This window comes from Pelophylax lessonae (genome assembly GCF_965119305.1).
Source record: "Pelophylax lessonae genome assembly, chromosome: 2".
In the NCBI taxonomy this organism is placed as follows: Eukaryota; Metazoa; Chordata; class Amphibia; order Anura; family Ranidae; genus Pelophylax; species Pelophylax lessonae.
Genome location: NC_138769.1, coordinates 702,127,849 through 702,145,374, shown reverse-complemented (window position 1 = coordinate 702,145,374; position 17,526 = coordinate 702,127,849). Strand labels below are relative to the sequence as shown.

The 17,526-nt window shown below is 43.1% G+C and overlaps 1 protein-coding gene across 2 annotated transcripts in view; it reads right to left on the bottom strand.

The window, feature by feature from the left end:
• Positions 1 to 17,526, bottom strand: part of UVRAG (UV radiation resistance associated) — a 205,103-nt gene that overhangs the window by 56,940 nt on the left and 130,637 nt on the right. For both annotated transcript variants that reach the window (XM_082245635.1, XM_082245634.1), the window contains exon 13: positions 3,356 to 3,434. In XM_082245635.1, the coding sequence (XP_082101761.1) occupies positions 3,356 to 3,434 (79 nt within the window). The remainder of the gene's footprint in view (positions 1 to 3,355; positions 3,435 to 17,526) is intronic.

Genomic DNA, 17,526 nt, shown 5'->3' with positions numbered 1-17,526 from the left:
AATATGTAGCAGAATAAAAATTGGCCTAAAAGGATGAACATTTGTTATAATTTTTTTTTTTTTGGGAATGTTAAACAGAAAATTAAAAATACTTTTTTTTTTCAGAAATTAAGATTTTTTTGTTCATAGTGCAAAAAGTAAAAAAACGCACAGTTGATCAAATACCACCAAAAGAAAGCTCCATTTGTGGGGGAAAAAAAGGACATCAATTTTATTTCAGTACAGCGTCGCACGACCACGCAATTTTCCGTTAAAATAACGCAGTGCCGAATCGCAAAAAAAAAGGCCTGGCAATTAAGGGGGCAAATCCTTCTGGGCCAGAACTGGTAAGGAAATAAAATTCTGAAACACTCGGGTTATGCTGTGTATAGGTGATTGGATACTGGTACACAAAGCTGTAAGACAGCCAGGTATAACCCCTCCCAGTCCCAGCATGCTTCAGTTTTGTGGAAAAACAATATTAGGAGTGGCTCATAAGAACAGAGCGGTGAGACCCCTGTCCCTTAAAGTGGGTGTAAACCTCAGACATGAGATTTGGGACGTGTACTTGTCTCAAACCAGAGCACTGAGCGTCATTTCGGTCTGCTGCTTCAATAGTTTGCTATCAGAACAAACCCCTTCTGACAAGTTTTCCTGACACCAAGAGAAAAATGGTGACGGGAGGATCTGCAGCTGACTGACTGCTCTGTTCCGGTGTGCAGGAGGGTGTGTCCCTTTCCTCCAATCAGGTCTCAGAGTGTAACTTCAGCTCTCTGCCCCCTTTTTCCTGAACGATAACAAGCTTATAAATTATTTAGTTTAAATGGATGTAGAGAGGAGAAGACTGCAGATAAACAGATACAACTCATGAAGGAGGATTTGTTTAATCTCTGTGTATCAACTGAGGCCAGTCACTTCACTGGGTAAATGTGAGGGTTTAAAACCACTTTAATGAATTCCAAGAAAAGGATTGTATGGTCAAAAATCACGTTTTCTTAAATTGTTAATTAAGGGACAAAGGGGCAGAAGTGATTTTGAGACATGTCTAAATGTAGTCCAACTGAGGGGTGGTAAATACTGCAAATTAAAAACTAACAAGCCTGCTAGTGTAAAACTAGAAAGGTCAACAAGACTGCTACCCCAGCGCTTATGATCCGCTATACTAATAGTATGTAGAGCAGGGAAATTCCCAATGGGTACTCACAATCCAACTGCTGAAGCATAGCGGTCTATGGATCAGCTCACTGTAAGGCAGAAGAAAGGAGGGCAGATCCTGAACCTTGCGAGGAGCCGGCTGGATGTCACAGGCAATGCGTAGGAGATACAGCGGAAGTGCACATGCACACAACAGCATGTGACGCGGCATACGATGTTGGCAGTGTTTTGAACCATGGAGAGGTACGCATGACCTTGCGTACCTTAAAGAACCATTAGGAAATAAGATTATCCAGCTTTTAGAATGTGGCATATTCTTCTATGTAATGTCTGAGGTTTATAAATGGAGCGGACCATATAAACAAACGAGAGCAAAATATAAGGCTATGGCTCAATGCGCAAGGAGACCAGGACTATGACAGTTGCATTACTCCAGAAATAGTTGACTTGGGATACTGGTGTACTACAGCCTTCCCACCTATACAGTAAGTTGAAGCCTGATGGTGTTTCCAATGTTCTGGACTCAATGCCATTCAGGGGAGCCATTGATGTGGGACCAGTACACCCCCTTCTGTCATTTTTCCAAGTCAAAAACACCAATTATTTTTTATTTAGCTATCTTTAAGAGGGATTTCTTCTCACTGAAAACCAGTGTAACAAGGGGTATTCATCCCACCGGCCCCCTATGCAGAGGTACATTCTGCAAAATGCTCCTAAAACAGTGAGACATTCTTTCCACAGAACTAGAATATAGTGATGCATTCATCACACTGACTATTAATGTAACAAGGCATGCTTCCTACTAAGGACCGAGACCCCCAATGCATTCTTCTTACTGACCCCCAATGTATTGATGCAATCAACTGATCCCCAATCTAGAGTGGCATTCTTCCCATTGACTCCCAATGTTACAGATGCAGACTTCCTACTGACTCCAGTGTAGTGGGGAATTCTTCTCCCTAACCCCCAATGTAAAAGTGTATTCTTTCCAATGACCACCAAGGTAGTGGGGCATACTTCCTACTAAGCCTCAATTTAGCAATGCAGTCTTCCCACTGACCCCCAGTGTAGCAGCTCATCCTTTCAATTGACTAGCAATGTAGCAGAGATTTTTTTCCACTAACCATCAATGTCTTAGTGCATTCTTCTCATTGGCCTACAATGTAGAGAGGCATTCTTCACACTGACCCAGAATGTAGCTAGGCATTTTCTCTCATGGTTTGTCAGTCTCTTGGGGTATTTTACCCACTGATCCCCATTGTAGTGCGACATTCATCCCACAGAGCCTTCATGCAACGACGCATTCTTTCCAATGATACTAATTTTACAAAGCATTCCTACTACCAATGGCTCTTGCAGCTGCCTCTGAGTCTGTGAGGAGAGAGAGAGCAGCACTGTTGCTCCTAGGCACAGAGCTGAAATGAGATCAGGCTCAGGTAAGTATTTAGGGCTGGCTGGGGGGGCTGAATATGGAAGGTTTTTTACCTGAATGCAGAGAATGCATTAAGGTAAAAAAACCTTTTGCCTTTACAACCATTTTAAAGCAGAACTCCACCAAAAAGGGGAAGCTCTGCTTATTTGCCTCCTCCCCTCCCTCCGCTGCCACATTTGGTACCTTTTGGGGGGAGCAGGTACCCGGTTTTGACAAGTACCCAATCCCACTTCTGGCTGACTTGGCCACGGAAAACTCATCAAGAAGTTCAGCCCCCCTCCTCCTTCCCCGCCGCCGAGTCGTTCACAAAGCCCAGCGTGATTCCCTTACCCGAGATCGCGGCAGCAGCACCCGGGAGCCGTTTGAAAAATCAATTCGGGTGAAGACACCACTGGGTCAGTGGAAAGGTAAGCACCCTAATATTATAAGTCAGACGCGACAGTATTTGTAGCTGCTGACTTTTAGTTTTTTCTGAAGGTGCCTGGAGCTCAGCTTTAATATAATGGAACATTATTCCTATCTGCTCTTTAGCAGAATGCTTTCATATTTTAAAATTGCGGACAGGTTTACTTTAAGTTGTCTCAAGCTTTTAGCAGTCTAGGTGGTTGCTAACAACTTCTATCCTTATGAGAGGCAGTAAAACAGACAGTACAAGCTATACACACACCAATATGACCAACCATAAAGTACATTTTGAAAGGGCATTTGTGGAGGGTTAATCTAAAAATTTTCTCTCGACGGACAGTAGATTTAAAATGGTGCCTTAGAAAGGATATCCCTGTGAAATACCTGAGCTATGTTTTTGTTGAGAAGGTATACTCCGTAGTCAAACTGTAGCTTTTCACCTCCTTTGGGATACAAAGGAAACCTGGAAAACCAAAACAGAAAAGTGGTGAAAAAAAAATGATTAATCTGCAATAAGTAAAATATATTTTAGGAAAACATTTCAAATAGTTAAGAGGTTACAACTACGCAGACAGATCACTCAAAATACACTAAATGGCTAAAAGTTTCACTATCACATATATAGGAGCTTGTTGGACATCCGATTTCCAAACCATGGTCATTACCATGGCGTTTCTCCCCTTTGGGGCAATAACAAGCTCCATTCTTTTGGGATACAACCATAAATTTCCAAAAGTCCAGCGCTAGGGAGTATTCCTGTACGATGTAAGTTACCAGCACTCAGTCCCAAAGGTTCCAATAATGGTAACTGTGCTACAGTTTATGAGACAATGTTTTAAAAGTGGAAAAAAACACTTATTGCTCACATCACAGGGATGAAAAAAACAAGACTGCCCATGTGGTAATGGCTTGATGCGCTCATATATCACAGACAACCCTGCTGCAATAGAGTACTGTATCCTGGAGTGGAGGTCAGGTGCTGAAGTTAAAGGAATGAACTCTGCTCGGTTAATGCAAGGGTGCAGGTCCCCATGGTTTGGGGATGATGATGTTAGAAGGACAGACGCACACTGCCGTTACCAGGGCAGTAGTCGGCCTGTACCAAAGAGCGACGGATAGGACTTCATGTATCCGGGAAAGTTCTTTGGCCTGAAGTCCAGTCCAATGGGAGCTAGAAATCGAACGTATGCTTGGTAGTGGGGCTGAGCGGTCATCAGGATGTTGTCATGACAACGCATTCCAGGCGTGGCACTTTTTCAAGTCATGTGACTAAGACAGCAAGGAAGTTTAAATAGAGGGCTGGCCGGGAGGACAATCGGATCTTAAACACAAAGACGCTTTTTTCTGTCAACACAGCACAAGACCCTTTACAAATATCATAATTATAATTGCATAAGTATATAGATTGATTAAAACAAATTAACACTCCATATACTCAAAATGTAACTAAATTAAATGATCGGAAAAAAAAAAAAAAAAGTTAGATAGATAGATAGAGATATATATATATATATATATATATATATATATATATATATATATATATATATATATATATATCTCTATCTATGTTTGATAAAATACAATATATGGGGGCTGTCAATTTTTTTGTATCATCCTATTCTTTCAAAAAAATTCATTCTTTGCAGCGGGGATGTCTGATGTATGAGCATGATGTAAGAGGTCACGTTTTATTCATCCCTGTGATGTGAATAACTGTTTTTACTTTTAATAACCATGCTTTTCTTAGGCCCCTTTCACACATGCTGTCCTTTTGTCCGTTTCTCATCCATCCATTGACGGATGAAAAACGGACATCAATGTTTCTCTATGTAAAAACGGATGACAACGGATGATCATCAGTTAACATCCGTTTTCATCCGCTTCCGTCAATGTCTGTTTTTTTGAACGGATGAATGCCCTATTTTTCATCCGTCAAAAAACGGATCGGACTAAAAACGGAGGACAAACGGATGACAACGAATGACAACGGATGAAAAACAGATAACAACTGACGAAAAACGGATGAAAAACGGATAATAACTGACGAAAAATGAACAACTGACGAAAAAACGGACGAAAAAACGGACGGATGACACCGCTGACATCCGATTTTCCTTCCTTTCTGTTTTTTGAACGGAGGAAAAATAGGGTTCTGTTCCGTTCCAAAAAACGGAACAGAACTGAAAGGAAGAAAATTGGATGTCAGTGGATGGTATTCCGCTGACATCCGCAATGCCATTGACTTACATTATGTCCCCAAATCATCCGCAAAAAAATAGGATGATTTGCGGACATACGGAGCGCCCGTGCGAAAGGGCCCTAATGCTTACACAAACTGCAGCAGTTACCATTATTGGAACCTTTGGGACTGAGTGCTGTTCATTTACATCATACAAGAATACTCCCTAGCGCTGGACTTTTGGAAATTTCTGGTTATACATTTGTTTTTGTACCATCCCTGGTGTACCTTTCCTACAATGCTGCCGGGGCGTTTCAAGCACATAAGACTTTACTTCTTGTTGGCCCCCCATTTTAATTGATGTGATGTCCATTCTTTTGGGAAGGCTTTCCTCATGTTGGAGTGCACCTGTGAGAATTTGTGCCCTGTCACCCAAAAGGGAATTTGTGAGATCAGGTACTGATGTAGAGCAAGAAGAACTGGCTCACCATCGGTATTCCAATTCATTACAAAAATGCTCACTAGGATTTACAGGCCATTGTGTTCCTCAACATCAGACGGCTCAAACCATGACCATGTTTTTTTTTCCAAAACTCAGCTTTTACTTATACTTCATTACAAGTATAGGGTTGTTTTTTTACGAAAGTGGACAACCTCTTCTCGATACAAAAAGTATTTGCTGGGCTCGTTAAAATAATCCTGTTACCAGATACTGAAAGCAGGTCACTGGATGTGTCTAATGCCTCGTACACACGCAACGATTATTGGCTGTGAATTTTCGGCCAACGTCCGATTGGCCGATTGTCGGCTTGTTAGTATGATGCTTCCGACAACAGACTCCCACTTTTCGGCCAAACAAAATCTGGTGTGCACGCTATAAAATTTTAGTTGGCCGTCAACAGAATGGCCGATTTTCCATCAGTCAGTACAGATTTCGGCAGACAAAAATCAGATGAGCAAGACTGGGCATGCTCAAAGAAGAAAAAACACACGGAAAGTAAACCAGAACATGACATCACTTCTGAAGTAGATTTTTGTTGGCCGAGAAAATTTGTGTGCAGTCTAGGCACATTCCAACCAACAAAACACAACTCTGGACAAAAGACGGCCGATCGGTCGGCCGATAATCGTTGCGTGTGTACGAGGCTTAATATATGTAGGAGATCCCAAAGGCAGCTGCATGCAATGTCTTGCATTAGTTTAGCAGTTTCAAAAGGACAACAGGTACACCTTAACAATCGCCGTTTTCCCCCTTTATGGCATATCACTCAAAGCAATTGAAGACACTAAAATGTCATTTTGATTTATGGTCCTATGTCAGATATCTAACCTCATCTTACCTGCAAAGTATATTGGCACTGCTTAAATACTTTTAGGTTTTCGTAAGCTGGTTAGACTTTTATTGTCGCGTTAAACTGCAAAGGATCTATGCTTCATAAACTGCCCGTCATACTTCGGCAGGGTTAGAGGAATCAGTGCATCTCTATACTGATGCCAAGTGGTTTATAAAAAGGGACTTATGTGGAGGCCCCTCACCAGAGGAGACCTCTCTCATATATTCACAAAGAAGAAAACCGTACTGTGCTCTCAGCCACCTGCCATTCAAACAAGCTTGGAAACCAAACTGCTTGCAAGAAAACTTTAACAACTCTCAGCTGGGTTTAATTGTGCATGAAACATGTGGCTTAAATCCTACATTTCTGCTAATCAGTAATTTGCCCATCCACCAGCAAATTATATAATTCTTTTTTTTTTTTTTTGATAATTCATTCAAGGCAAGACGAGGCAATAGAAAATACACATGAATGTTAACAGTCGAATATGAAAAAGATGATGAATGCAGCTTATTGTTACCATAGCTAGGGAGATGGGGGCAGCCAAATTGCTTAACCTGCATAAGGAAGCTTTTGAAACATCTCTGGATTATTAATTTATTTTTAGAATAAAGTTTTTATTGCATTAAAAGGACACTGATGGAAGACAGTGCAAAATGTACATACAATTGACTATCAAAAGTACATCACAATGTTGCATAAAGATTTTGGATGTTGCGCTACAGCAGTTGTCTCTAAACTGCAGCCAGTAAACATCCTTTCTAATAGAAAAAAGGATGCCAGGTTCTCTTTATGGAGAGATCTGAGGTCAAAAAGACCCAAAATCTCTTACCTTCAAAAGCAAAAGATAAAAGAAAGCATTTTGCTTTGATCTTTTGCTTTAAAATAAATAAATTGTTTACTTCCTGGACCAGAAGTGATGTCATGACATTTGTTCCAGTCCTCCAGGGCCATAGAGGCAATCAAAGATGATCTACTTGTTGATCGCCTCTCAAGACTATTTGGATTGTTTCTAGTCCCCTTCCTCTGCTTTGGAAAGCGTTTCAGCGGCTCATGAACGCTTTTCTGTAAAAAACAATACTGTACATATACGTATTACGACTTGAAATAAATGGTGTATTAAAGGCTGTTCATATTATGTTTGCTGTATTCTGCAAAAAAGCTGGTTGAGCCTTCTGTTCTCTATATCCCCTCTGTCCAAGTCCCCAATGCAGTTGGGGATTTTGCAGAGCATTGTTGGCAACTCTGCACATGCTCAGATTTCTATGATTTTCTATGCTGAGCTTTTACTCCCCATCACATCTGAGCAGCCCATGTCTATAGAGTCACATGTGGGCCTATACACAGTGGTAAATGACAGCCTGCTCCCTCCCTCCCTCCTCCATGTTAACTAAACCGCTAAACACAATGGGGCGGTATATTAGATGTAGATTACTGGAGGCTTCACTTCCCTCTTATTCGAAGACACAAGTTTTAGGAGCGTGACAACCTGTGATTGGCAGAAATCAACTCACACCAAGGTCACTGCCAAAAAAAAAAAAAAACAAACAATTTCATTTTCAATATATGTGTATGATAATTTAAAAGGGTTTATCATTTTTTTTTTTACTCTGTATCCCAAAGGCGATTGTGAACATGTGACCAGCAGCAGAGGACTAAAAGCTCCTCCTGCTTATGTTTCCCTGGAGACCGGCCTTAAGGAAAAAATCTATTCAGATTTTTTTTTTTTATTAAAATAATTCGTGTCATCATCCACATACAGAAAGAATGGATAATTTAAAGTAAACAGTGCGTGTTTAGTATCACTTGAAGTATTCTAATACGTGTGAAACCGGCATCACTTGAATGAATAAATAGAAAAAAAAACTCTGTTCTAAGCTTCGTCATGTCATAACCATGTGATTTCGGGCTTCTAGTGTTACTCCTAATAAGAATGTGCAAACCCTGCATCCTTCTCATGGCCACCAGGGCTCACTCACCTGGCTCCCTTGGGACCACTGTAGGGCCATTAAGAATGGAGGGTTTACCAATCTCTTCTAGGCTGAATAAACCAAGTAGCGCTCAGCTCTGTGCACTTTCAGAGCAGTCAGAATCTTATCACCAGTGGCCAGGTAAGTTGTGTCCCCAACCTGCCCTGGCTGCAGGCAAAGGACAAATGCAGGGGTCTTCATAAACTGTACTGGTCGCTGCTTCTCTAATATTGCATAGGGCCTGACTAAGACCGTAAAAAAAAAAAAAAAAAAAAAAAAAAAAAACACAAAACATTAAAGTGGAGCTCCACCCAAAAGGGTTTTTCACACCCTACCCCCATCCACTGCCACATTTGGCACTTTTTTTGGAGAAAGGGGGTAGCGGGTATCTGGTTTTGACAGGTACCCACTCCCACTTCCAGATAAGATCACCACACGGCGTTCTACGGGCATTTTCGGCCCCTCCTCCTCCCCCCCCCCTGCCTTTTGGGAAACACAACTCCCAGAAGACGGCTGGACCATTCAAAAAGCGCAGAGCGACTCACGCATGCGCAGTAGAAAACCGGCTGTGAAGACTAAAGGTTTCACTGCCGGTTTCCCTTACTTAAAATGCCGACGCCTGCACCCAAAGCCGATTGACGAGTCAGCTTGGGGTCACAGGATTCCAGAACAGGCAAGTGTCCTCATTAAAATTCAGCAGCTACAGTATTTTTAACTGCTGACTTTTTTTTTCCTCACACACTGGAGCTCCTATAAGTTAAAAAAAAGTGGATTTAATTAAAATAAGATTAAAGGCTGAAACAATTATATTCCTGAACAGGAACAAATTCACTTTGAGTGCACCTCACAGTTCTGCACATAACCTGTACAGAGAGCAGAGCTGTGGGAGGCAGGCTCCACCTACTACAGGCTGCCTGCAGAAAACTACAGGAGGGGGCGGAGACAAGACCAGTCACCCTGCACAAGGAGAGAGAGACCAGTGAGCGGTCTTCATTACAGGAAGCTCATGCACAGAGGGAAAGTCTCACACTGGATTACTGCACAGATCTGGAAGAAATTTACCAAGTACACCAAGGTTAAAGGAAATTGTATTTAGATTACTGTAGATTTGCTTATCCCAGAGTTCAACTTTAAAATACCCACACATAAATACACATACAAGTAGCTAGGACTTCTGAATGTACTGAAGTGTGTATTAAGTTACATATAGAAGGTCATTTTACACACGCCAGAGGTAGAAGAACTTAATTTAGTTTCAACTCTAAAATGGTTTCCAGGTGTCACCTATTAGTTTTAGGTGTTGTAATATTTTGCCATTAGGGAAATAGCCGGGACACACCTACAGGTTATACCAGAAAACTTCAAGCAGTATTAGACCCAAAATCAAACATATTACAGCGTACCAATTCCTTGATGCAGTGGATGCATTGGTTTTCTTTTTTAGGCTCTCTTTAATCTTTTAATCAAATCCGTTGTTTCTGAAAAGCTCAAGCCCTCCAGTAAAATGTATCAGTTTGCATAGATGAGACAAACCATGTAACACTGGCAGGGGTGATTACTACTTCAATACCAGGCACTTTCACCCCCTTCCTGCTTTCAGTGCTGTCGCACTTTGAATGACAACTGCGCGGTCATGCAACACTGTACCAAATGCATTTTTGTCATTTTCTTCACACAAATAAAGCCTTTCTTTATTCTTTATTTAAAAACGACCACAAATTATGAAAAAAAGGGATTTTGGACTTACCATCAAATCCATTTCTCTGAGTTCATTGACAGACAATGCTCCTTAGGATTCTTGACCATTGGGTTACACTGCCCCCTAAAGGAGTAGGACACTTGGCAGAAAAAAAAAACTAGATACTATGTCTATGGGCAGTCCCAGGTGGTATACTTCCCCCCCCCCCCTCTGCTATAGGTCCTCAGTTTTGTTACAAGCAGTGTCAGAAATATTACAACTTCATATAGGGGTGGGTGCGGTGTTTGACAATGAACACAGAGAAATGGATTTTACGGTAAGTCAAAAATCCATTTTCTCTTTTGTTCATTGGCGGACACAGCTCCTTAGGATTCTTAACCATTGGGACATCCCAAAGCAGTGCCAAACATGAGGGGTGGGACAACCAAAAAATCCCATGGCTAGACAATAGCCAACCAGGACACAGGAGCTCAAAAAAAAAAAAAAACTGGAGCCCACCTGAACAATACACCCCCAAAGAGGGAACAGACTCTCTAAAACAGCAGACTGCAAGACATTGAGGCCAAAAGAAGCATCTGCAGATGCCAACACATCCACTTCGTTTTGTGAAAGTGTGCACCGACGACCAAGTGGCTGCCTTTCAAACCTGCGCCACTGACCCCTGATGACAAACGGCCCAAGCAGCACTAAGCACCCGAGGAGTGTGCCTTTACAGGGAAAGGAGGAACCTGACCCTTGATCGAATAGGCCTGAGTCACCCTCTGTCTGATCCATCTTGAAATGGCCACAGAAGTGGACAGCCCTTTTCTTGGCCCCCCTGTGAGCACAAACTGGTCTGACTTCCGAAAAGACTCGGTAGCTGCCAGATACACCCGAATCGCCCCAAACCAATCCAGGGCATGCAACAAAAATTCCTTAGGATATTTGGGCCTGGGACACAGGGAAGTCAACACAATGTCTTAATTTAAATGAAAAACCAGAGACAACTTTAGGAAGGAACGACAGACATGGGCAAAGAATCACCTTATCTTTGTGGACCACCAAGTAAGGCGTACGACAAGATAATGCCACCAGTCCGACACCCTGCGAGCAGAGGTGATGGCCACCAAAAAGGCCACCTTCCAAGACAGTGTAAGAAGGGGAATCTACCGAATATTTTCAAAGGGAGGATTCTGGAGAACTGAAAGCACCAAGTTCAGATCCCAGGGCGATAGAGGAAACTGCACCAGTGGAGTCAGATGTCGGACCCCTTGAATAAAAGGTATGCACCAGGGAGTGCGTGGCCAGGGGTCGTTGAAAGAAGACCACTAAAGCCGAAAACTAGCCCTTGATGGTACTCCAGGCCAATTTCTGCTCAACAGCTCATTGAAGGAAGGACAAGACCCGAGCCACCGAAAAAGAGCGAGGGTGAACTCCCATCGACTCACACCACAAAACGTATGCCTTCCGCGTACTATGGTAGGTCTTCCTAAATCAGACCCAGATAATTAAATTTACTGGATGGAATCAGAGTAGACTTCTGGTAAAGTGATTTCCACGTTGTCCATCAGAACTGCAGTTGACTCCGCTCGAAAGAGGTCATCCAGGTAGCCCAGTGCTGCAATTCCCGGCTGACATAGCAACGCCAGAACCTGGAGCAAACACTTCTGTGAAGACCTGAGGGGCGGAGGCAAGACCAAAGGGTAATGCCACAAACCGATCATGCTCCTCTCCTACAGCAAAGCAGGGGAAAAATGGGTGACGGGCACAGATTGGAATGAGCAAGTAAGCCTCCTTGATGTCGATAGAGGCAAGAAAATCCCCCTGATATAGGGACGCCACACCACCGTGCAAATGTACTCCATTCATAATTCTGTACCTGCACAAAGCAGTTCAGGGCTAGAGATTCAGAATCAGACGCACCTTGCCCTCTTTCTTTGGGACCGTGAACAGGTTTGAATAAAAACCCTAAAACCATTTGAGGCCAGAACCGGGACAATCACACCCTGAAGCCACAGGTCTTGTATCGCCCCAAAGAGAGCTTGCATTCAGTCAGAGGACAGGCGCACATTGGAAGGAAAGAACCTTTTTAGAGGGTAAGAATGAAACTCAATCTTGTAGCCGAACCGTATCACTTAGTGGACCCATTTGTCTAGCATCAAGGAGGTCCATGGGCCCTGAAACCAACGAAGACGTCCCCCCACCCCAGGCACGGGTGAGGGTGCACCTTCATGCTGAAGGAGCTTTGTCCGCAGGTCTAGAGCAGGTCCAGATAGGGGGGGTGGGCATGCTAGATGACCCAAGGACCCAAAGAATACAGAGGGGGTATAATGGGAAGGAGGGGAACCCAAGGGTCTGAATGCCCATGGAGGGGTCCGCGTCCATCCTAAAAACATCCAGAAGGAAAGTGGGGGGCAAGACCAGCTACTCACTATACCAGGAACCAAGTGGGCACCGCTCCAGACAGAACCTTCTTGCCATCGGAATAGGGGGCCGTCGAACACTGTGACTCAGGCTGAGACTCGCTCGTAGTCGACCTCGTGAGGCATTTAACTCGCAGGCCAGCCCCTGTCCAGTGTGGCTATGTCACGGCCAACCTAGCACGGAGCTGTGGTCTGTGCACGCTCGCTGGCCAGACTGGGGTGACCACTGGGTCTAGATTATCCAGCCTGTCTCCCAGTCCAGCAGTTGATTGAAGATATCGCAGGAAAAACACTGGGAGAAAAAAAAAAAAAAAAAAAGACATTTAAACAAGGGAAAAAAATTGCAAGGACCAGAGATCCCATCAAGGAACCAGGTCCTTACTCCTGACTAGGCAGAAAAAAAGCGGAGGACTTATAGTAGATAAGGCGTAGTAAAGTTCTTTTTTCGGTCTAGTGTCCTACTCCTGTATAATAACCCAATGGTCAAGAATCCTAAGGAGCTGTGCCTATCAATGAATGAAAGAGAAAAAAAAAAAAGTTTTAGTTTGTCAGCAAATTTTTTAAATAGTTTTTCTCCTACACTGATGTGTGCTGATTAGGTTGCACTAATATGCAGCACTGATGGAGGGCACTGAAAGGTAGCAGTGAATGGCATAACTGATGGGTACAGAGTCTGGTGTCACTGATGGGCACTGTTGATCGGTTTTTATTTATTCATATAAAACCTTTATCCCAAAAGGGGAAAAAATAATGTTTGCTATAACTGCTTATAAAGTATTAGCTAGAGTTTATTTTTAATTTGATAGTGTATCTAAATATGTTGGACATCTGACACTCCCCCAGACGGACAATCCTGCTGTGTGCAGTGTCCCCGTGCTTCTTCATCCAGACTTGTGTCTAACGAACACAGGTGGTGTGTTTGTGAGAAAGTGATTGTTCTTGGCTACATGACAAATTTAAAAACCACTTTAAATATCTTTTCACTGTTATTTATCAATTCAATCATAACAGCTGTTCACACCTTCAGTCATGTTGAGAAGTTCAAAATTTGCCTCGATACATTTTATGATGCTGTAGTCACTAGATTTGGTGACGGAGTTGCCCGTGAGGGTATAAGGGCTCTTTCACACGGCCGCTCCGTGTGAAAGCTCCGCTGCGGTCCTTTTTTTCTTCTTCCACGGATCGGATGACATTTCTGTCATCCGCTCCGTATGTCCGCATATCATCCCATCCGTTTGCGGATGATATGCGGACATAATGTAAGTCTATGGGGATTGCGGATGTCAGCGGATGACACTGCTGACATCCGATTTTCCTTCCTTTCCGTTTTTTGAACGGAACAAAAATAGGGTTCTGTTCCATTCCAAAAAACGGAACAGAACCGACAGGAAGAAAATCGGATGTCAGCGGATGGTATTCCGCTGACATCCGCAATGCCATAGACTTCCATTATGTCCGCAAATCATCCGCAAAAAAATAGGATGATTTGCGGACATACGGAGCGCCTGTGTGAAAGGGCCCTAAATGTTGGCACAGGTTCCAGACGCAGATCTGAACTGAGGAAGTAACTTGGATAAATTATATGAAAACATTACATGTCCAGCTTAAAGAGGAAGTAAACCCTCCTCTGCAAGTTGTACCTATAGGTAAGCCTATGATAAGGCTTACCTATAGGTACTGTAAATATCTCCTAAACATGTACCGTTTAGGAGATATTTACCTTACATGCAGCCAGTGACGTCACTGGCGCATGCGCTCTGAACGAACGGCCGCCGGTGCCGTTCCTTCAGAGCCCCGTGCCGTGACCATCGGCGCGTGCGCGGGAGTGACGTCACTGCGGCTCCGGCCAATTAGATGGCCGGATGCCGCGATCCCGGAAGACGGGCGACTGAACATGTTGCCCATCATAGAGATAAGCGGGCGGCACGGCGGGGGCTCGTTCTAAGGTAGTTCATAATGAGCTAGTATGCGATGCATACTAGCTCATTATGTGTTTCGCTTTCAGGTTGAAAAAAATAAATAAATACATTTTGGGTTCACAACCTCTTTAATGTGACTAACAGTTTCCTCTTCTGTACTGAAATTGCTTACTCTGATTTCACTGCACACCATGAAGTCTTCAGTGCATTAGGAGCTCCAGCACCATTTTAGCTCTTTCCGCCCCATCCTTACTGTCACTGACCCACTAGTTTTTGTAAATGGATTTCAGTTCTTTCAGAGGCTCAGCATGTGTGGGTTTTACCTAGTGCAGTCTGCATTGCAATGGAATGTCAATTGCTCCAGTGTGACATCATCCACCCAAGGCATTTTGATAGCACAGATAGCACAGTGGCTAAGTGATTAGCACTAGCACCTTTGCCTGGGAGCACTAGGGTCGTCTTTTCGAATCCCAACCACTGATCTACAGCACACTGCCAGACGATCCCTCTAGCTATGATTTGCCTACATTGCATTGAAAAGCACAGAGACCCAGTGATGACATACCCGAGTAAAAAAAAAAAAAAGGTACTAAAAACAAAGGTTTCATTTAGAAATGTAATTAGCATGTTAGGGAGAGGGAACAAAGAAACCAAGAAGGGTAAAATATAAGCAGATAAAACTTCTAAGTCTACACATATTATTGTGAATTTGTGGCCCATCTGTAGGTCAAAATGGAACTTCCGCTTATCCGTCTCCCCCCCCCCTCCGGTGCCACATTTGGCATCTTTCGCCACCTTTTGGTACCCTGTCCCCATTGCCAATTGGACTTCGCCGCAGCGAGGTATGTCAGCAGTCCGGCCCCTCTCCTCCTTCCCCTGGTTTCTGGGCCAGTAAAGGAGCGCAGCGCGCTTCGCGTAATGCGCAGTAGGGACCCGGCCATAAAGCAGCAAGGCTTCACGGCCGGGTTCTCTTACCGGCAATGGCAGCATCCGACAGCAGATAGAAACATCAGCTGCGGTGCAGACACCGCTGGATTCCAGGACAGGTAAGTGTCCTAATATTATAAATCAGCAGCTACAGTATGTGTAGCTGCTGACTTATATTTGGAGGTCGGAACACCGCTTTAAATGGCAGAGATAAAAAATATAGAAAACAGTTTTTAACATTTTTCAAATTGCTCCTTTTGCCACAGACTTCAGTTTTAAAAAATGTAAAGTGTAGACGAAAATTCTAAATCTCAATTACGTTTTGTAATTGCCCATTAATGCCAATTCAAACATTCTGGAGGGATGTCAAATGTAAGTCACATTGGCTCGCTAAGATATTTGTGAAGAGTTGAAAAAAAGAAAGAAAAAAAAAAAAAAAAAGGGCTTCGAGCAAGAGCCAAGTATAATACGATCGCTTTAATAAAAACACGGGGCTTTGAAGACCGTCTACACACAAAGCCATTTTCAGAATAATTAATCATTTTTTGGGAAAGATTTTTCTCTTTTGATGAAATGCACATGCTTGATTAAAGCTCTGCTAACATTGGAAGAGACTAAATCTGCACATATTGCAAGCCATCAAACACAAGAATTATCAGATAGCTTATACTAATGTTCTCCAGTCCTATAGAAATGTTCTGTAATGAGAGATGGGAAGACTCCATACAAATGTTAGTTCCGCTACCAAGAAAATATATCTCTTAGCTTAAAGTTCACCCCCATCCGCAGCAATAAACTAATGATGTCTGCTGAGGAACTAAACATTTTCAGGAGTGTCGATCTTCTGGGCCTCCCGCAGCCTCGGTTCTTCCAGAAGACCTCTATGTCACCAATGTGTCCAGTAATCACAAGTAGGTGGGCAGGAGCAACCAGTAGGGGTACAGGCAGCAGGAGAGCCAAGTATTCTCTTCCTTTTAGGAAACCATTTTTATTTTCAATTTCATATTGACAAAAATAATTGAAATACAGCTGTCACATGACCCAGATGTTTCCCAGCCTGTCTGCAGAGAAACATAAAAGCAGTAGAAGCTTTTGGTCCTCTGCTGCTGGTCATATGTTCAACATAAAAACAGCCTTTGGAATACAGAGTAAAAAAATTGGATTTTTGACACTGTAAAATCCATTTCTCTGATGTTCATTGATGGACACAGCTCATGATATTCTTAACCATTGTTATACTGCCCCCTACAGGAGTAGGACACTAAGCAGAAAAAAAAAGTCTGGCTACGCCCATGAACTGTCCCAGGGGGTATACTCTCTCTCTCTGCTATAGGCACTCTGTTTAGTTACAAGCAGGGTCAGGAGTATTACAACTCTACAGAGGGGTTAGTGCTGTGTCCGTCAAACATCAGAGAAATGGATTTTACGGTAAGTCAAAAATCCCATTTTCCCTTTCCTTCATTGACTGACACAGCTCCTGATATACTTAACCATTGGGACGTCCCAAAGCAGTGTAAAACGAGGGGTGAAAACAGCGAAAATGAAATTCCCAAGGCTACACTATAGCCAACCAAGTAAACAGGAGCTCAACCAAACCAACTGGAGACCATCTGAAAAATAAATACACCCTCAAAGAGGATCATCAGGTCCTCTAAACAGCAGCCTGCAAAACCTTGCAGTCAAAAGAAGCATCCGCAGATGCCAACACATCCACTTTAGAGAACTTTTTTAAAAGTGTGCACCGATGACCAGGATGCCGCCTTGCAAACCTGCGTCACTGACACCTGATGACCGTAAGCCCAAGAGGCATTAAGCTCCCTATTAGAGAGTGCCTTGACAGGGAAAGGAGGAATCTGACCCCTGATAGAATAGGCCTGAATCACCATCTGTCTGATCCATCTGGAAATGGTCACAGAGGAAGCAGACAACCCTTCACGTGGTCCATCCATGTGAAAAATAGAGTCTGACTTCCTGAAAGACTCCGTTGCTGCCAAGTACACCCTAATTGCCCGGACCACATCCAAGGAATGCAAGGCAATTTCCTTTGAATGTTTAGGCCTGGGAAGGCAACACAATGTATTTATTCAAATGAAAAACAGAGACAACCTTTGAAAGGGACGAC